Genomic DNA, 21,952 nt, shown 5'->3' with positions numbered 1-21,952 from the left:
ACAGGTAGCCAGGTGGAAGGGTTTTCAGTATAATCTAACAGGTAGCCAGGTGGAAGGGGTTTCAGTATAATCTAACAGGTAGCCAGGTGGAAGGGTTTTCAGTATAATCTAACAGGTAGCCAGGTGGAAGGGTTTCAGTATAATCTAACAGGTAGCCAGGTGGAAGGGTTTTCAGTATAATCTAACAGGTAGCCAGGTGGAAGGGTTTTCAGTATAATCTAACAGGTAGCCAGGTGGAAGGGTTTTCAGTATAATCTAACAGGTAGCCAGGTGGAAGGGTTTTAAGTATAATCTAACAGGGAGCCAGGTGGAAGGGTTTTCAGTATAATCTAACAGGTAGCCAGGTGGAAGGGTTATCAGTATAATCTAACAGGTAGCCAGGTGGAAGGGTTTTCAGTATAATTTAACAGGTAGCCAGGTGGAAGGGGTTTCAGTATAATCTAACAGGTAGCCAGGTGGAAGGGGTTTCAGTATAATCTAACAGGTAGCCAGGTGGAAGGGTTATCAGTATAATCTAACAGGTAGCCAGGTGGAAGGGTTTTCAGTATAATCTAACAGGTAGCCAGGTGGAAGGGGTTTCAGTATAATCTAACACAGTGGTCACCAACCAGTTGATTGCTATCTTCAAGGCATTCATAGTCGATCCCCAAGCATTTCTGTGGAAAAGCCAATGATAAAGGCTTGCACTAATTAAAAACAATTCTTATTGTGCCGTTGGCGGTAGGTGCACTTGATTCAATAGGTGCACTTGATTAATTTAACCTTTCTATCAAATCTAATTTTATTGGACACATACACATGGTTAGCAGATGTTAATGCGAGTGTAGCGAAATTCTTGTGCTTCTAGTTCCCGACAGTGCAGTAATATCTAACAAGTAATCTAACAATTACCAACAACTACCTTATACACACAAATCTAAAGAGATGAAATAAGAATATGTACATATACACAAATGGATGAGCGGTGACCGAGCGGCATAGGCAAGCTGCCATAGACGGTATAAGGTACAATATATACATGTGAGATGAGTAATGTAAGATATGTTAACATTATTAAAGTGGCATTGTTTAAAGTGACTAGTGATCCATTTATTAAAGTGGCTAGTGATTTCAATCTCTATGTATGCAGCAGCCTCTCTGAGATAGTGATTGCTGTTAAGTAGTCTGATGGCCTTGAGATAGAAGCTGTTTTTCAGTCTTTCTGTCCCAGCTTTGATGCAGCTGTACTGACCTCGCCTTCTGGATGGTAGTGGGGTGAACAGACAGTGACTCAGGTGGTTGTTGTCCTTGATGATCTTTTTGGCCTTCCTGTGATATCGGGTGCTGTAGGTGTCATGGAGGGCAGGTAGTTTGCCCCCGGTGATGCGTTGTGCAGACAGCACCACCCTCTGGAGAGCCTTGCAGTTGAGGGCGGTGCAATTGCCATACCAGGCGGTGATACAGCCCGACAGGATGCTCTCGATTGTGCATCTGTAAAGGTTTGTCAGGGTTTTAGGTGACAAGCCAAATTTCTTCAGCTTCCTGAGGTTGAAGAGGCGCTGTTACTTCTTCTTCACCACACTGTCTGTGTGGGTGGACCATTTCAGTTTGTCTGTGGTGTGTACGCCGAGGAACTTAAAACTTTGCACCTTCTCCACTGCTGTCCCTTCGATGTGGATAGGGGGTGCTCCCTCAGCTGTTTCCTGAAGTCCACGATCATCTCCTTTGTTTTGTTGACGTTGAGTGGGAGGTTGTTTTCCTGACACCACACTCCGAGTGGCCTCACCTCCTTCCTAGAGGCTGTCTCGTCATTGTTTGTAATTAAGCCCACAACTGTTGTGTCATCTGCAAACTTGATGATTGAGTTGGAGGTGTGCGTGGCCACGCAGTCATGGGTGAACAGGGAGTACAGGAGGGGGCTGAGCACGCACCCTTGTGGGGCCCAAGTGTTGAGGGTCAGCGTAGTGGAGATGTTGTTTCCTATCTTCACTACCTGGGGGCAGCCCGTCAGAAAGTCCAGGACCCAATTGCACAAGACGGGGTTGAGACCCAGGGCCTCCAGCTTAATGATGAGCTTGGAGGGTACTATGGTGTTGAATGCTGAGCTGTAGTCAATGAACAGCATTCTTACATAGGTATTCCTCTTGTCCAGATGGGATAGGGCAGTGTTTAGTGCGATGGCGATTGTTGGGGCGGTATACAAACGGAAGTGGGTCTAGGGTGGCCGGTAAGGTGGAGGTGATATTATGCTTGACTAGTCTCTCAAAGCACTTCATGATGACATAAGTGAGTGCTACGGGGCGATAGTCATTTAGTTCAGTTATCTTTGCCTTCTTGGGTACAGGAACAATGGTGGCCATCTTGAAGCATGTGGGGACAGCAGACTGGGATAGGGATCGATTGGATATGTCCGTAAACACACCAGCCAGCTGGTCTGCACATGCTCTGAGGACGCGGCTAGGGATTGCGTCTGGGCCAGCAGCCTTGCGAGAGTTAACACGTTTAAATGTCTTACTCACGTCAGCAAGAGAAGGGGGGGGCACAGTCCTCGTTAGCGGGCCGCGACGGTGGCACTGTATTATCCTCAAAGCGGGCAAAGAAGGTGTTTAGTTTGTCTGGAAGCGAGACGTCAGTGTCCGTGACGTGGCTGGTTTTCTTTTTGTAGTCTGTGATTTCCTGTAGATCCTGCCACATACGTCTCATGTCTGAGCAGTTGAATTGGGACTCTACTTTGTCCCTATACTGACATTTCGCTTGTTTGATTGCCTTGCGGCGGGAATAACTACACTGTTTATATTCGGCCATATTCCCAGTCATCTTTCCATGGTTAAATGCGGTGGATCGCTCTTTCAGTTTTGCATCCATCCACAGTTTCTGGTTAGCGTAGGTTAATAGTCACAGTGGGTACATGTCCAATGCACCTCCTTAAAAACTCACTCACCAAGTCAGCGTATAGATCGATGTTATTCTCTGAGGCTGCCCGGAACATTTCCCAGTCCGTGTGATCAAATCAATCTTGAAGCATGGATTCCAATTGGTCAGACCGGCGTTGAATGATTCTAATCACGGGTACATCCTGTTTGAGTTTCTGCCTATAAGACGGTAGGAGCAAGATGGAGTCGTGGTCGAATTTGCCGAAGGGAGGGCGAGGGAGGGCCTTGTATGAATCACGGAAGTTAGAAAAAAATGCACCTTTACAATAAAGCATTACATGCATAATTGCATTTGCGATCACTTTTGAGAATGGTGTTTTCCCACTAAATGATTGTATTTTGGAACCTTTGCGCTTCTAGCCTTCTACCGTGTGCACATTGCTGTACTTAGAATTTAAAGAAATAGAAAATACGTTCTGATCTGTTGCATCAGCCTCATTGCTATTAAACGTTTTTTAGATTCTAGTGGTTGTATTAATATGGGATCTACCGCATCCAACAAAACAATCCCAGACTATGTTTGGAATATTTATTTCTCGCACAGAAGGACAAGTTCACCAATAGAACAGGTAAACTTTTGTACTATGGGGGATAGTAGTAGTCAATAGTAGATTGACATAGACTAGTGCTTTTGCTGTTCGTTAGGCCTACTCACCTTGTTGGGTGACGAAAAGTAAATGTGGACAGTTCCAACATCTTCAATAAGCGCCTTGGAAATCGATAAGGACGCGCGCATTTGTGTCCCCGACATGTCTGTCTTCACTTGTAGCCTGTGAGAAGGCCCAATCACATGACGGGCATTGGCTAAACTGAATTGAGATATCTGAGAGAGCCATGTGAGTGAGAGGTGCCACGGAGCACACAGCCGGGAGAAGGGAATTTGTATTATTATTTTCAGCCCAAGGGCACAATGGCCACTGGCCGCTAAAGGCATGGATTTTTATAGGGAGCATTACGGGCTCATCACTGGGAAATTCAAGTTATTATCAAGTGCTTCTCAAATTGTGAATGAGAGACTGATGAAGTGTGTGCAGCCTGCACCAACAACAAAAAAAGCAGAGCTCATGCCTTTCATGTAACTTTTTTCAAATCATCATTAGAGTCGCATCATGCAGCCCTAGAATGTATTAAAAAAACATATATACGCCCAACATTTGCATATCACAACTAAAGTTGCATAAATAACTGGCATAGCCAGATCAGGGCCAAACATAAGGACAACTCAGAATATGCTATTCTTCTGAAATAGACTACATTTCCTTCATATGATGTTTCTTTAGACCTGCCTAAAATAAATAATGGATATATTGTGATGGTGACTATACTAAAATGATTTTTTTAAATGTTTTTTTCTCAAAATGTATTCGTGGAAGCCAGGAGATGCTAAACATGTTTATGTTAACTAACGGTCAACTACAGTGAGACGAGCAGTTATTTGCTTGACAATCACCGGCTGACTAAATTTCATGACCGCCACAGCCCTAATCTGAATCAGAAAAGGTTGGTGATCACTGCTCTAACGGGTTGCCAGAGTAGAAAGTGTGTTGAGCATCATTAGACTTGGTTTGCCATGTGCACACAACATGCAGGAGAGAGAGGCGTGCATGTGACCATCAGCAGCAAAGGAAGAGAATGGATGGGGGAAATGGATATGGACTGGATTAGAGTGGGTTTAGTCTCAAGAGTCTAACAGACTCTAGAGGGGAGGGTGAGTGTTTCTTCTTCTTCAGTTATAGGACGCTGAGAGAACACAAGGGCACAGAGGCAAGGGGCTCAGGTGTAGGGTTCTGTGTGCAGTGAGGTTGTGTGCAGGGGGCTAGCATGTAGGGGGGTTGTGTGTAGATGGCTAGCAGGTAAGGGTGTAGGGTGCAAGGTCGCAAGCAGTTGGGGTGTAGGGGTCTAGTGAACCTACTTCGGAGTGGCTGCGCCCAGAGCCATTGCCAGGGGAGACCAGGGGGGAAGGGCTTTGCTGCACCAGATCGGGCAGATTGGCGTTGCCGAAGAAACCGTTGCTGTCGGCGAGAGCGGAGCTCCGCCTCCTGTCCCCATAGGTCTGGAACAGAGAGAGAGTGAGGGGCACTCTAGGCACTGATCTAAGGTCAGATTAATGTATTTCCTTGTGATGGGTAGGATTTGGGAAGGGTAAGCGGATTCTAGATTTGTGGTTGAGGTAAGGTTGGAATATAATGGTTAAGGTTAGGGGGTTCATCTGGATCTGTGGTTAAGGGGTACATTCTGCCCCTGATATGGAAGGTGGGTGAACCCAGAGGAGTGAAGAAGCAGAGTAACGACTGGTGACAATGCAGAGACGAACACGCACACACAGCACACCCACGAGCTGAGTGCATGCCTGGATGCTGGGTGTTGAGTTGTGTATAAAGCGGGCAGAATGGAGCCCTGGGGTCAGGGATTGAAGGTAACTGACCTCTCTCATCATCAGGGAGCTGTCTTGGGAACTGTTGCCGTGGGAATCATCATGTCCTCCCATCACACCGTACGACTCACCGCCACTCTGCCCTGCAGCCGGCCTGACACACACAAGTTTAAAATACATAGCTAAAATGCTGACACACACTCACTTTGTAATACACACACCTTCTAACACACACTCACATGATGCGTGGGATGTCGCTGACAGACACAGAGCCGTCGTTACTTCTTCCCCCTCCCTCCTCTCCGTCTTCGTCGCTCTGTGACTCATCACTGGACGAAGAGTAGTCCGTCACCTTGACGGGCGGGCGGTTAGGTTCCTCCCCCTGACGCAGCTCCCTCAGCTCCTTGGCCAGAGCCGTCAGGTCCTGAAGGTCAAAGGTCAGGAGAGGGTATTATAAAAAGGTCAGTACTCACACGGTGGATGCGGTAACAGTTGCTTTGATTCATGGGCAATATTTTATTGGCACAATGTTTTACACATACATGTTTCAGCCGTTAACTAATTCCCCAGAGCGTGAGTGAGGAACAATGAGGCTTCAGTCAGGAAAGGTCAGGAAAGGTCACTAATAGAGGGGTTAGAGGTCAGGGGTTAGAGGTCAGGGGTTAGAGGTCATCACACAGCTCCAATGCTCCCCAGTCTGCCTCTTTCAAACGGCACAGGTAGAACAGGACAGGTGAGCTAGAGGAGAAAGGGGCGTGCACGTGAAAAGAGGGGACTGTGTGTACATGAGCGTGTACGTGGAGGCCAATAGATATCTTACCAACTCCTCCTGGATGATCCAGAGAGGTGGAGAAAAAGAGGGTCAATAAGAGAGAAAGAGGGAGAGAGATAAAACTATCACTATTGCAGGGAGAGACAAACCTTTTGTACTCATCAGAGAGATTGAGAGTGGGAGGGAGGGAGAGAGTGGGAGGGTGAGTGAGTGTGAACGAGTGAGTGAATACCTGAATGGGTGAATGAGTGAAGGAGCAAGGGAGTGAATGGTTGAGAGAGATATAGAGAAAAGGAGAGGAGAAATGCCACTAACCTCATCTACAGCTCTCTTATAGCTCTAAACAGGATGGAGAGAAACGCAGAGAGGAAAGAGGAGGTAGCGAATAAAACAGGAATGTGGGAGTGAAAAAGAGAAGAGAAGATGAAAGAGATAAGACATGGATTGGTTAGTTCAGAGAAGAAAATGAATTGTGTGTGTGTGTGTGTGTGTGTGTGTGTGTGTGTGTGTGTGTGTGTGTGTGTGTGATATATACACTCACTGCGGGCCTGCTAGGTCGTGTTAGTGTCACATCTCTGTTCTCTTCTTTGGTCTCCTGGGGCGGCGCCATAGACCCCTCCACCCCTGTCAACCAATCACATCACTGCTCAGTAAATAGTCAACTAATCACATATCTGTCTGTATAGTCTTAAAAGCTGAAACCTTTATAGTAGCACACATGGGAATCTGTGGGTTTCTCAAAATGCATACTACCGTGCTCCGAGCACGCAAATTGGAGCACAGGATGGTTGGAGTATGAGTCCAAATCAGAGTATGGAAAACGGAACACGTAGGGCACGTGGAATGTGTACTCCGTTTGTACATATTTTTAAGCATGCATCGATGCAAGCTTCAACGGAAAATATGCACAGAGTTGTGACGTAACCACGTAAAAAAAATGACGCAACATTTCTTGAATTAAATAGCAGCCATTATTTGAGATGAAGCGAGAGAAAATCCACTAAGACTTCAGAATGAAATGTTGCCTGTCTCATATGTTGCATGACTACAATATTTTATCTTAATAAATACATGCTGTGTTCATTTTGACATGTTTACCTGCCTACAATACCCACTGTAGAGTGTGTAAATCGCAAACCTATAGTAAGTCAATACTATTGCTAGCTAGCCAGAGAGCCATGAAGAATTGTTAGCTAGCTAGCTACCCATCCATGAATAATTGACATCTACCCATTAGTTTTCCGTAATTGTTTCTTGTTAAACTATCTGGTTTGCTACATTTTTACGATTCACATATAGCTGATAGTTATGAAGTAAAATGTTTTCTTTGTGTATATATTGTTTCGTCTCTATTGTTGCCATTGTCCTGGCTGGAAGAAGGTTCAGTGAATGGGGAGGTGCAGCGTGAGGTAATACAGTGGGGGGAGGTGCAGCGTGAGGTAATACAGTGGGGGGAGGTGCAGCATGAGGTAATACAGTAGGGGGAGGTGCAGCGTGTGGTAATACAGTGGGGGGAGGTGCAGCGTGAGGTAATACAGTGGAGGGAGGTGCAGCGTGAGGTAATACAGTGGGGGGAGGTGCAGCGTGAGGTAATACATTGGGGGGAGGTGCAGCATGAGGTAATACAGTGGGGGGAGGTGCAGCGTGAGGTAATACAGTGGGGGGAGGTACAGCGTGAGGTAATACAGTGGGGGGAGGTACAGCGTGAGGTAATACAGTGGCGGGAGGTGCAGCGTGAGGTAATACAGTGGGGGGAGGTGCAGCGTGAGGTAATACAGTCGGGGGAGGTGCAGCGTGAGGTAATACAGTGGGGGGAGGTGCAGCGTGAGGTAATACAGTGGGGGGAGGTGCAGCGTGAGGTAATACATTGGGGGGAGGTGCAGCGTGAGGTAATACAGTGGGGGGAGGTGCAGCGTGAGGTAATACAGTGGGGGGAGGTACAGCGTGAGGTAATACAGTGGGGGGAGGTGCAGCGTGAGGTAATACAGTGGGGGGAGGTGCAGCGTGAGGTAATACAGTGGGGGGAGGTGCAGCGTGAGGTAATACAGTGGGGGGAGGTGCAGCGTGAGGTAATACAGTGGGGGGAGGTGCAGCGTGAGGTAATACAGTGGGGGGAGGTACAGCGTGAGGTAATACAGTGGGGGGAGGTGCAGCGTGAGGTAATACAGTGGGGGGAGGTGCAGCGTGAGGTAATACAGTGGGGGGAGGTGCAGCGTGAGGTAATACAGTGGGGGGAGGTGCAGCGTGAGGTAATACAGTGGGGGGAGGTGCAGCGTGAGGTAATACAGTGGGGGGAGGTGCAGCGTGAGGTAATACAGTGGGGGGAGGTGCAGCGTGAGGTAATACAGTGGGGGGAGGTGCAGCGTGAGGTAATACAGTGGGGGAGGTGCAGCTTGAGGTAATACAGTGGGGGGAGGTGCAGCGTGAGGTAATACAGTGGGGGGAGGTACAGCGTGAGGTAATACAGTGGGGGGAGGTGCAGCGTGAGGTAATACAGTGGGGGGAGGTGCAGCGTGAGGTAATACAGTGGGGGGAGGTGCAGCGTGAGGTAATACAGTGGGGGGAGGTGCAGCGTGAGGTAATACAGTGGGGGGAGGTGCAGCGTGAGGTAATACAGTGGGGGGAGGTGCAGCGTGAGGTAATACAGTGGGGGAGGTGCAGCTTGAGGTAATACAGTGGGGGAAGGTGCAGCGTGAGGTAATACAGTGGGGGGAGGTACAGCGTGAGGTAATACAGTGGGGGGAGGTGCAGCGTGAGGTAATACAGTGGGGGGAGGTGCAGCATGAGGTAATACAGTGGGGGGAGGTGCAGCGTGAGGTAATACAGTGGGGGGAGGTACAGCGTGAGGTAATACAGTGGGGGGAGGTGCAGCGTGAGGTAATACAGTGGGGGGAGGTGCAGCGTGAGGTAATACAGTGGGGGGAGGTGCAGCGTGAGGTAATACAGTGGGGGTGGAATGTTTAATGCGTTCTCCAGAGTACTCAAGGGAACGTTCTTGGAGAATGCACTCGGAGCATGAGCGTGTGGAGCACGGTGGTATGCATATTGAGAAACCCCCTGCGTGTGGTGGTACCTCTCTCGTTGCTTCCCCCCTGGGAGGAGCTGGACGAGCTGCTGCTGCTTGTCCTCTTCAGGGGTGTTTCCATGGGGACATCAGTCCTCCGCAGGTCTGGGTTACTTTGGCAACACACACAAACACAACATCACAAAGGAGCATGGAGTGTGTGTGTGTGTGTGTGTGTGTGTGTGTGTGTGTGTGTGTGTGTGTGTGTGTGTGTGTGTGTGTGTGTGTGTGTGTGTGTGTGTGTGTGTGTGTGTGTGTGTGTGTGTGTGTGTGTGTGTGTGTGTGTACCTGGCCCGTATCAGGTGTGATCCAGCTCTAGGAGCAAGGCCCCCAGGTCCACTCCCAGGAGAGTGCTTCCTGACCAGGGCTGGAGAGATAGACGTGGTTCTCTGGGGCACCTACACACACACACACACATACACACACACACACACACACACGCACACATTAAAAACCTGTTAGAACAGGTGTAAATGTGGGATCATATACTGTATTCTCAATCTCAAACTAAATTTGCCAAAATATGTACGTAGAGATTTGAGATTAAAAATCATAAGGGGCACCAAAAGTTCAGACACATTGCATTCCAGACAGAAACACAGACATTGTCATGCAGACCTTGGGAGGTAGGTCTAGGTCCGTTCGTAGCCAGGAGCTGTGGTCCAATTTGTCGAGTGGGGGAGCGAGGCGGGGGAGAGGAATAGGAGAAGGGGTGTCTGAGGTGGGGTCAGAGTTCTGGCGGGGCATGGGGGGGCGGCCGGGGGAGGGGGTCGGGGAGGGCAACAAGCCTGTGACCCCTGCAGGGTCAAGGAGAGTCTGGGACCCAGACAGACCATGTGACTTCACCTGTACCAGGTGGGCCATCTGACAATACCAGACCAGATCAGGACCAGGCAGGTAGAGGAGCAGGTGTAGAGGAGGAAGAGAGGAAGGTGAGGAAAGGAGAGGAGGAATGGAAGGTGGGGGAACGGGATGGGGTGGAAGGGAGAGTTACTCAGAGTGAAAAACAAACGTCAAAAAGGGTAAACGTGCACATCCACTTTCCCAATCTCTCTCTCTCACACACACACACACACACACACACACACACACACACACACACACACACACACACACACACACACACACACACACACACACACACACACACACACACACACACACACACACACACACACACACACACCCTGTGGTTCTGTAGAGCGGTGCATGGGTGGTGTTCGGGCCTGCTGAATGCCCCCGCTGCTGAAGGACTCAGAGCGGGGAGGCAGTGACGGGTCGGAAATACGGTTGGACACTTTATGATGCAGACCTGGAGAACTCTGTCTGTTCAGCTTGGAACGCTCCTCCACCTGACACACAGACACAGAGCACACTCATTTATACTGGCAGTCAGTGACAGATTATCAATGCATGTATGTGTGACCGTGTGTCAAACCTCCAGTTTCCCTTATTACCATGGAGGAGAAGCCATGTTCAGGAGAGACCACAGAGACAGACCTGGCTACAGTCTGCCATTTTTTGCGTGTGTGTGTGTGGGGGAGGGGGGCGATGTCCAGAGGGAAGCAGATACACCCAGACAGATATAGCTGTGGCTGGCCTACATCAGCTCACAGTGGCCACTGGGGGGCCAAGCCGGATCAGTGTGTGTGTCTGTGTGTGTGTGGCTTGGATATAGGCTAAATCAGGAGCTGGAGTGTGTCCCTAAGAACATGGAACCTATGTATAAAGCAGACTAAAACAGTTTGACTGACAGAGTCCGACTTCTAGAGGAAGAGAGAGATGTATAACCATTCTAAAAAACACAAGGCACCATTCTAGAATGTAGAGAGAAAAGAAAGCTGTTCTCGAACTATCCAGCCACCATTCTAAAAAAACACCTGTAACATAGAACCATCCAGCCACCATTCTAGAACTATCTAGCCACCATTCTAGAACCATCCAGCCACCATTATAAAAAAACCACCAGTAACATAGAACCATCTAGCCACCATTCTAGAACTATCCAGCCACTATTCTAGAACTATCTAGCCACCATTCTAGAACCATTCAGCCACCATTCTAAAAAAACATCAGTAAATATAGAACCATCCAGCCACCATTCTTAAACTATCCAGCCACCATTCTAGAACTATCCAGCCACCATTCTAGAACTATCCAGCCACCATTCTAGAACTATCCAGCCACCATTCTAGAACTATCCAGCCACCATTCTAAAAAAACACCAGTAACATAGAACCATCCAGCCACCATTCTAGAACTATCCAGCCACCATTCTAGAACTATCCAGCCACCATTCTAGAACTATACAGCCACCATTCTAGAAACATCCAGCCACCATTCTAGAACTCTCTAGCAACTACTCTAGAACATAGAACATTCCAGCAAGGGTTCTTTCAGGAGTCCGTCCCCTGGTGTAAGGGAAGAGAAAATTGTTAATAAGGAAAGGAGAGTCTCGTTCAGAAGAAAGGAGGGATGGGAGAGAGAAAGAGAGCTCCACAGACACACCAGCCAAGGGTTAAAGGTTAGGGTTAGTCCACCTCTGAAGAGAGAGAGAGGGAGGAAGTGTCTCAGAAACACCGGAAGTGGGTGTCTCCCTCACTGATCCGTCGACCTGGACACCTCCCCCTCAACTCCTGAACTTCTCCCTCAGGGCTCTTCCTTCTGGCCTCAGGGCGACGCATGATTGGATGAGAGGAGTCAGGGGCGGGATCAGGGGCAAAGGACACACGTATACACGGAACGGTCACATTATTGCCTTCAGATTGGAGAAGCCTCTCCCTGGAGGGACTTGATTGGGCAGGGTAGGAGGGGGGATGGGAGCAGGGGTATAACCAGGGAACAGGAGGAGTGCTAGGCTGGCATCTCGAGGCTGGTTAAAGGACTGGTGCTTAATGGGAGGATTACGAGGTGAGCTACTCTGGGTTTGATGCATTACCTAGAGACAGAACATCACACTGTCACTGAACATATCAAACACATATAGCTATGTGGACACACACACACACACACACACACACACACACACACACACACACACACACACACACACACACACACACACACACACACACACACACACACACACACACACACACACACACACACACATATTACTGCGGAAGAACCTGAAAAAAACTAACACAGAAACAGAGGGTCTGTCCATGATGGAGACACTGTGTTTTGGAAAAAGAGAGAGACATTTTGATATCTTATAGTCCAGACATAGCAATGATACAGGGCTCCCACTCTTCAGAAAACTTCAACCCTGAGAGGAGAGGGATCATTGTAGGAAACATAATATACTGTTGGTGTGTAACCACATATACTGAACACATCTATAAGCGCTGTGTGTGTGATGTGTGTGTGCGTGCGTGCGAACAGTACCTCCTTGGCCCAGGCAGGTTTGTCGTTATTGGGGGCTGTGTCTTTGTAGTGGTACAGCTGTTTGTTGTCTTGTGGCCGTGGCTCCTGCTGCTGCTGCTGATGTAAGGACACCAGGTAGGCTCTCTCCTGCTGCAGCTGTCTCTGGAGACGCTCAGCCTGATGCTGCTCCTCCATCTGCTTACGCTTGTACTCCTGTAGATACACACACAGTTTACACAGGAAACAAATGCACAAACACAAAGTACACTCCATGGCCAAAAGTATGGACACCTGCGTGTCGAACATCTCATTCCAAAATCATGGGCATTAATATGGAGTTGGTCCCCCCCCTTCGCTGCTATAACATCCCCCACTCTTCTGGGAAGGCTTTCCACTGGATGTTGGAACATTGCTGCGGGAACTTGCTTCCATTCAGCCGCCAGAGCATTAGTGAGGTCGGGCATGGATGTTGGGTGAGTAGGTCTAGCTTGCAGTCAGCGTTCCAATTCATCCCAAAGATGTAGGATGGCGTTCAAGTCAGGGCTCTGCGCAGGCCAGTCAAGTTCTTCTACAAACCATTTCTGTGTGGACCTCGCTTTGTGCACAGGGGCATTGTCATGCTGAAACAGGAAAGTGCCTTCCCCAAACTGTTACCACAAAGTTGGAAGCACAGAATCATCCAGAATGTCTTTGTATGCTCTAGCGTTAAAATGTATCTTCACTGGAACTAAGGGGCCTAGCGCCAGACCATTATTCCTCCTCCACCAAACTTTACAGTTGGTACTATGCATGGTGATCTTCACAATACCAGCACTTACAGTTGACCGGGGCAGCTCTACCAGGTCAGAAATGTAACAAACTGACTTGTTGGAAAGGTGGATTCCTATGACGGTGCTACGATGAAAGTCACTGAGCTCTTCAGTAAGACCATTCTACTGCCAATGTTTGTCTATGGAGATTGCATGGCTGTGTGCTCAATTACAGTCGAAGTCGGAAGTTTACATACACTTAGGTTGGAGTCATTAAAACTCGTTTTTCAACCACTCCACAAATGTATTGTTAACAAACTATAGTTTTGGCAAGTCGGTTAGGACATCTACTTTGTGCATGACAAGTAATTTTTCCAACAATTGTTTACAGACAGATTATTTCACTTATAATTCACTGTATCACAATTCCAGTGGGTCAGAAGTTTGCATACACTAAGTTGACTGTGCCTTTAAACAGCTTGGAAAATTCAAGAAAATGATGTCATGGCTTTAGAAGCTTCTGATAGGCTAATTGACATCATTTGAGTCAATTGGAGGTGTACCTCTGGATGTATTTCAAGGCCTACCTTCGAACTCAGTGCCTCTTTGCTTGACATCATGGGAAAATCTAAAGAAATCAGCCAAAACCTCAGAAAAAATTGGAGACCTCCACAAGTCTGGTTCATCCTTGGAGAAATTTCCAAACACTTGAAGGTACCACGTTCATCTGTACAAACAATAGTACGCAAGTATAAACCCCATGGAACCACGCAGCCGTCACACCGCTCAGGAAGGAGGCACGTTCTGTCTCCTAGAGATGAACGTACTTTGGTGCGAAAAGTGCAAATCAATCCCAGAACAACAGCAAAGGACCTTGTGAAGATGCTGGAGGAAACAGGTACAAAAGTATCTATATCCACAGTAAAACGAGTCCTATATCGACATAACTTGAAAGGCCGCTCAGCAAGGAAGAAGCCACTGCTCCAAAACCTCCATAAAAAAGCCAGACTACGGTTTGCAACTGCACATGGGGACAAAGATCGTACTTTTTGGAGAAATGTCCTCTGGTCTGATGAAACAAAAATAGAACTGTTTGGCCATAATGACCATCGTTATGTTTGGAGGAAAACGGGGGACGCTTGCAAGCCCGAAGAACACCATCCCAACCATGAAGCACAGGGGTGGCAGCATCATGTTGTGGGGGTGCTTTGCTGCAGGAGGGACTGGTGCACTTCACAAAATAGATGGCATCATGAGGGTGGAAAGTTATGTGGATATAGTGAAGCAACATCTCAAGACATCAGTCAGGAAGTTAAAGCTTGGTTGCAAATGGGTCTTCCAAATGGACAATGACCACAAGCATACTTCCAAAGTTGTGGCAAAATGGCTTAAGGATTGGCCATCACAAAGCCCTGACCTCAATCCTATAGAACATGTGTGGACAGAACTGAAAAGCGTGTGTGTGAGCAAGGAGGCCTACAAACCTGACTCAGTTACACCAGCTCTGTCAGGAGGAATGGGCCAAAATTCACCCAACTTATTGTAGGAAGCTTGTGGAAGGCTACCCAAAACGTTTGACCCAAGTTAAACAATTCAAAGGCAATGCTACCAAATACTAATTGAGTATGTAAACTTCTGACCCACTGGGAATGTGATGAAAGAAATAAAAGCTGAAATAAATAATTCTCTCTACTATTATTCTGACATTTTACATTCTTAAAATAAAGTGGTGATCTTAACTGACCTAATACAGGGAATTTTGAATAGGATAAAATGTCAGGAATTGTGAAAAACTGAGTTTAAATGTATTTGGCTAAGGTGTATGTAAACTTCCGACTTCAACTGTATATACACCTGTCAGCAATGGGTGTGGCTGAAATAGCCGAATCTACTCATTTGAAGGGGTGTCCAGATATTTTTGTATATATAGTGTATATGTTTGTGCAACAAGAGAGATGAGGGGTATTTGTGGATAGGTGATAGGCTGAGGACTCAGGGGTGAGAGGTTACCATCAGTAGAGCCTGCTCCTGGAGTAGTTGTTGCTGTAGAATCTCCAGCTGTCTTTGCTCCTCCTCCAGCTGCCTACGGATATACTCCTACCCAATCACAGGCCAGACAGCCAGGAGATCAGCCAATCAGAGCCCAGAGCAGCCAGGTGAGTGATCAGAGCAGTCAACGGAGACAGAAAGGAGGTGACGAGGAGGAGAAAGGGGGTGAAAGGAGTTGAGATGAAAGGGGGTGATGAGGAGGAGGAGAAAGGTGGTGAGGAGGAGAAGAAAGGGGGTGAGGAGGAGGAGAAAGGGGGTGATAAGGAGGAGGAGAAAGGGGGTGAGGAGGAGGAGAAAGGGGGTGAGGAGGAGGAGAAAGGGGGTGAGGAGGAGGAGAAAGGGGGTGATGAGGAGGAGGAGAAAGGGGGTGAGGAGGAGGAGAAAGGGGGTGAGGAGGAGGAGAAAGGGGGTGAGGAGGAGGAGAAAGGGGGTGATAAGGAGGAGGAGAAAGGGGGTGAGGAGGAGGAGAAAGGGGGTGAGGAGGAGGAGAAATGGGGTGATAAGGAGGAGGAGAAAGGGGGTGAGGAGGAGAAGAAAGGGCGTGAGGAGGAGGAGAAGAAAGGGCGTGAGGAGGAGAAGAAAGGGGGTGATAAGGAGGAGGAGAAAGGGAGTGATAAGGAGGAGAAGAAAGGGGGTGATAAGGAGGAGGAGAAAGGGGGTGAGGGAGTGAGAGAGAGAGAGTACAAGGACAGATTAAGGAAAATATTTTTTGAGAAAGAAACCAAAGTAAGGATTAAAACCAAAATAGAAGCGAGATGGAGTGACATGATAGGAGGTGGAGAGAGGAAGGGATAAGGGAGGAAAGAGAGAGCGCAGTGATAAACAGATTCAGTCGAAGAAAAAGAAAAAGGCATTACCAAGAAAAGAGACTTGATGTAGAACCACCCCAAGGTACTTAATATTGAATCAAGTGTGTAAGAGAGAAAAACAAGTTTTACTAGAGAGAGAGTGTTAAACATCAGAGTGAAAGAAAAGCATTAATGAAGCAGAGTCATCCAGGCCCTAGCCCCAGACCCTAATTATACCTGCCCTGGGACATAAAACCTAAATGTCAGTCTATGTCTGGTCTGCAACAGAGCTGTGGCAGACTGGGGTGATTCCTGGGCAATGAGTGTGTGTGTGTAAAAGAGTGAGAGAGACAAGTGTGTGGGTGTGTGCGCACCTGAGAGTTACCTGTGTGTGTACCTGTTCTCTCTCTGCGTGCCTCCTCTCCTCATCTCTCCGTAATTGTTCCATCTCTTCATAGCGTCTCCTCTGTTCTCTCTCCTGTTGCTTCCTCATCTCACGCTCCCTACGCTGTTGCTGTTGGACAAAGAGACAGAGAGAGAGAGAGAGGGAGAGAGGGGAGAGAGGGAGAGAGAGCGAAAGAGCGAGAGAGGGAGAGAGAGAGGGAGAGAGCGAGAGAGAAAGAGCGAGAGAGAAAGAGCGAGAGAGAGAGAGGGAGAGAGAAAGAGCGAGAGAGAGAGAGGGAGAGAGAGAGAAAGAGCGAGAGAGAGAGAGCGAGAGAGAAAGAGCGAGAGAGAGAGAGAGAAAGAGCGAGAGAGGGAGAGAGAGAGCGAGAGAGAGAGAGCGAGAGAGAGGGAGAGAGAGAGAGAAAGAGCAAGAGAGAGAGGGAGAGAGAGAGAGAGAGAGGGAGAGAGAGAGAGAGAGAGAGAGAGAGAAAGAGCGAGAGAGAAAGAGCAGAGAGAGAGGGAGAGAGAGAGAGGGAGAGAGAGAGAAAGAGAGAGAGAGAGAGAGAGAGAGGGAGAGAGAGAGAGGAGAGAGAGAGAGGTAGAGAGAGAGAGAGAAAGAGCGAGAGAGAGAGCGAGAGAGAGAGGGAGAGGGAGAGAGAGAGAGGGGGAGAGAGGGAGAGAGAGCGAGAGAGAGAGGGAGAGGGAGAGGGAGAGAGGGAGAGGGAGAGAGAGAGAGAGGGAGAGAGGGAGGGCGAGGGAGAGGGAGAGATAGCGAGAGAGGGAGAGGGAGAGAGGGCGAGGGAGAGAGAGAGAGAGAGAGAGAGAGAGAGAGAGAAAGAGCGAGAGAGGGAGAGAGAGAGCGAGAGAGAGGGAGAGAGAGAGAAAGAGCGAGAGAGAGAGAGAGAGAGGGAGAGGGAGAGAGAGAGAGGGAGAGAGGGAGGGCGAGGGAGAGGGAGAGATAGCGAGAGAGGGAGAGGGAGAGAGAGAGAGGGAGAGGAGAGAGAGAGAGAGGGAGAGAGGGAGAGAGAGCGTCATAGCTGTCACCAGATATGTAATTGAGCCGAACAGTGCTGGAAAATGCAATGTGAACAGAAACCATCTGAAGCAGAAAAGTTGTGTTCAGGTGGGCATGATGGAGTGAAAAGCATGCAGTCTACCTCCTCCAGTCTCCTCCTCTGTTCTTTCTGCTCCTCTATGCGTTTCTGTCGTTCTGCCAACAGGAGACGTTTGTGTTCCTCGTTCTGCTGTTGCTCCAACTGCTGCCTCCGCAGAGCCTCAGAACGCTCCTTATTGGCCAGCTGCAGCCGCAGGAAGTCCCGCCTTAACGTCGACTCTCCAGGAACGTTGATGATGGAGCTGGACAAGGACCAATCAGAGGAGAGATGGGAGAGGGAGAGTTTATAAGTGGAAATCTCTCTCCTACACATTTGGAGGCAAATACACACGCAAACACTAGAGTATGAACGCACAAGCACACACACCCTACCTTGGCTCCCCCATGTCCCGTTCCTCCTCCTCTTCCTCACTGCCACTGTACTCATACTCTGTTTCATCTGCAGCACACACACATCAACCAGTTACACACACATCAACCAGTTACACACACACACTAACCAGTTACACACACACACACACACACACACACACACACACACACACACACACACACACACACACACACCACACACACACACACACACACACACACACACACACACACACACACACACACACACACACACACACACACACACTCATCAACCAGTTAAACACAAACACACAACCAATCACAGTGCATTTGTAAACTATTTAGATCCCTTCTCTTTTTCCACAGTTCTAAAATGGATGAAGTTATTTCCCCCCTCATCAATCTACACACAATAGCCAACAATGACAAAGCGAAAACAGGGTTTTAGAACATTTTGCAAAAACAAAATTGAAAAACAGAAATACCTTATTTACATAAAGCATTCAGACTCTTTACTATTAGACTCTAAAATTGAGCTCAGGTGCATCCTGTTTCCCTTGATCATCGTTGAGATGTTTCTACAACTTGATTGGAGTCCACCTGTGGTAAATTCAGTTGATTGGACATGATTTGGAAAGGCACACACCTGTCTATATAAGGTCCCACAGTTGACAGTGCATGTCAGAGCAAAAACCAAGCCATGAGGTCGAAGGAATTGTCCGTAGAGGTCTGAGACAGGATTGTGTCTGCAGCATTACAGGTCCCCAAGAACACAGTGGCCTCCATCATTATTAAACGTAAGAAGTTTGGAACCACCAATACTCTTCCTAGAGCTGGCCGCCCGGCCAAACTGAGTAATCAGGGGAGAAGGGCCTTGATCAGGGAGGTGACCAAGAACCCTATGGTCACTCTGACAGAGCTCCAGAGGTCCTCTGTGGAGATGGGAGAACCTTCTAGAAGAACAACCATCTCTGCAGCACTCCACCAATCAGGCCTTTATGGTAGAGTGACCAGACAGAAGCCACTCCTCAGTAAAAGGCACATGACAGCCCGCTTGGAGTTTGCCAAAAGGCACCTAAAGGACTCTCAGACCATGAGAAACAAGATGCTCTGGTCTGATGAAACCAAGACTGAACTTTTTGGCCTGAATGCCAAGCGTCACGTCTGGAGGAAACCTGGCACCATCCCAAACGATGAAGCACGTGGTGGCAGCATCATGCTGTGGGGATGTTTTTCAGGGACTGGGAGACTAGTCAGGATCAAGGGAAAGATGAATGGAGCAAAGCATAGAGAGATCCTTGATGAAAACCTGCTCCAGAGCACTCAGGACCTCAGACTGGGGCGAAGGTTCACCTTCCAACAGGACAATGACCATAAGCACACAGCCAAGACAACGCAGGAGTGGCTTCGGGATAAATCTCTGAATGTCCTCGTGTGTCCCAGCCCAGATTTGAATCCAATCTAACATCTCTGGAGAGACCTGAAAATAGCTGTGCAGCAACGCTCCCTATCCAACCTGACAGAGCTTGAGAGGATCTGCAGAGAAGAATGGGAGAAACTCCCCAAATACAGGTGTGCCAAGCTTGTAGCATCATACCCAAGAAAACTCAAGGCTGTAATTGCTGCCAAAAGTGCTTCAACAAAGTACTGAGTGAAAGGTCTGAATACTTATGTAAAGGTGCTATTTTTTTATTACTAATACATTTGCAAAAAAAAATGTTTTTGCTTCGTCATTATGGGGTATTCTGTGTAGACTGATGAGGGAAAAAATCTATTTAATCAATTTTAGAATAAGGCTGTAATGTAACAAAATGTGGAAAAAGTCAAGGGGTCTGAATACTTTACGAATGCACTGTACACACACACATCAACCAGTTACACACACACACACACACACACATCAACCAGTTACACACACACACACACATCAACCAGTTATATACACACACACACACACACACACACACACACACACACACACACACACACCCAACCAGTTACATTTTACATTTTAGTCATTTAGCAGACGCTCTTATCCAGAGCGACTTACAGTAGTGAATGCATACATTTCATACTTTTCATTTCATGCATTCTTTTTTTATATATTTTTTGTACTGGCCCCCCATGGGAATCAAACCCACAACCCTGGCATTGCACACACCATGCTGGCGTTGAAAACACCATGCTCTACCAACTGAGCCACAGGGGCCACACCCCCCGCCCCCGCCACACACCACACCCCGCTCAACCAGTTACACACACCACCCCCCGTTACACACCAGCACACACACACACACCCCGCATCAACCAGTTACACACACACACACACATCAACCAGTTACACACACCAGTTACACACACACACACACACACCGCACACCAGCACACCCCCCTCAACCAGTTACACACACCAGTTACACACACACACACACACGCACACCGCACCCCCCCTCAACCAGTTACACACACCAGCACACACACACCCCCCGCTCAACCAGTTACACACACCACCCCCCGTTACACACACCGTCACACACACACACACCCCGCATCAACCAGTTACACACACACACACACATCAACCAGTTACACACACCAGTTACACACACACACACACACCCCCCCCTCAACCAGTTACACACACCAGTTACACACACACACACACACGCATCAACCAGTTACACACACACACACACATCAACCAGTTACACACACCAGTTACACACACACACACACACACACGCATCACCGTACACCACACACACACATCACCAGCACACCCGTCACCCCCCCCCCGCTCCCAGTTACACACACACACACACATCAACCAGTTACACACACCGACCCGTTACACACACACACACACACACCCAGCACACACACACACACACCCGCACCCCTCAACCAGCCACCCCCGTCCCCCCCCCTCACCAGCACACACACACACACACCCCCCGCTCAACCGTCACACCCCCCCTCCCGTTACACACACCAGTTACACACACACACACACACACACACGCATCAACCAGTTACACACACACACACACATCAACCAGTTACACACACCAGTTACACACACACACACACACACACACACGCATCAACCAGTTACACACACACACACACATCAACCAGTTACACACACACGAATCAACCAGTTACACACACACACACACATCAACCAGTTACACACACACACACATCAACCAGTTACACACACACATCAACCAGTTACACACACACATCAACCAGTTACACACACACATCAACCAGTTACACACACGCATCAACCAGTTACACACACACACACACACACACACACACACACACACACACACACACACACACACACACACACACACACATCAACCAGTTACACACACACATCAACCAGTGACACACACACATCAACCAGTTACACACACACACACACATCAACCAGTTACACACACACATCAACCAGTTACACACACACATCAACCAGTTACACACACACACACACATCAACCAGTTACACACACCAGTTACACACACACACACACGCATCAACCAGTTACACACACACACACACATCAACCAGTTACACACACCAGTTACACACACACACACACACACACGCATCAACCAGTTACACACACACACACACATCAACCAGTTACACACACCAGTTACACACACACACACACACACACACACACACGCATCAACCAGTTACACACACACACACACACATCAACCAGTTACACACACCAGTTACACACACACACACACACACACGCATCAACCAGTTACACACACACACACACACATCAACCAGTTACACACACCAGTTACACACACACACACACACACACACACACACGCATCAACCAGTTACACACACACACACACACACACACGCATCAACCAGTTACACACACACACACACACGCATCAACCAGTTACACACACACACACACATCAACCAGTTACACACACCAGTTACACACACACACACACACACACGCATCAACCAGTTACACA

The 21,952-nt window shown here is 48.2% G+C and overlaps 1 protein-coding gene across 1 annotated transcript in view; it reads right to left on the bottom strand.

Moving 5' to 3' along the window:
• The window catches only part of LOC106590524 (TRAF2 and NCK-interacting protein kinase-like), a 68,564-nt gene that overhangs the window by 18,328 nt on the left and 28,284 nt on the right, over positions 1-21,952 (bottom strand). Inside the window, exons 11-24 of the mRNA XM_082970780.1 lie at positions 17,945-18,011; positions 17,616-17,814; positions 16,472-16,588; positions 15,248-15,334; positions 12,510-12,701; positions 10,307-10,474; positions 9,741-9,986; positions 9,411-9,520; positions 9,132-9,235; positions 6,600-6,682; positions 6,374-6,397; positions 5,526-5,710; positions 5,338-5,440; positions 4,825-4,965 (exon numbers count right to left, since the gene is read on the bottom strand). Of these exons, the coding sequence (XP_082826906.1) occupies positions 4,825-4,965; positions 5,338-5,440; positions 5,526-5,710; positions 6,374-6,397; positions 6,600-6,682; positions 9,132-9,235; positions 9,411-9,520; positions 9,741-9,986; positions 10,307-10,474; positions 12,510-12,701; positions 15,248-15,334; positions 16,472-16,588; positions 17,616-17,814; positions 17,945-18,011 (1,826 nt within the window). The remainder of the gene's footprint in view (positions 1-4,824; positions 4,966-5,337; positions 5,441-5,525; positions 5,711-6,373; positions 6,398-6,599; positions 6,683-9,131; positions 9,236-9,410; positions 9,521-9,740; positions 9,987-10,306; positions 10,475-12,509; positions 12,702-15,247; positions 15,335-16,471; positions 16,589-17,615; positions 17,815-17,944; positions 18,012-21,952) is intronic.

Source organism: Salmo salar, chromosome 29, assembly GCF_965601325.2.
Source record: "Salmo salar chromosome 29, fSalSal1, whole genome shotgun sequence".
Lineage (NCBI taxonomy): Eukaryota > Metazoa > Chordata > Actinopteri > Salmoniformes > Salmonidae > Salmo > Salmo salar.
This window is presented reverse-complemented; position numbering and strand designations above follow the sequence as displayed.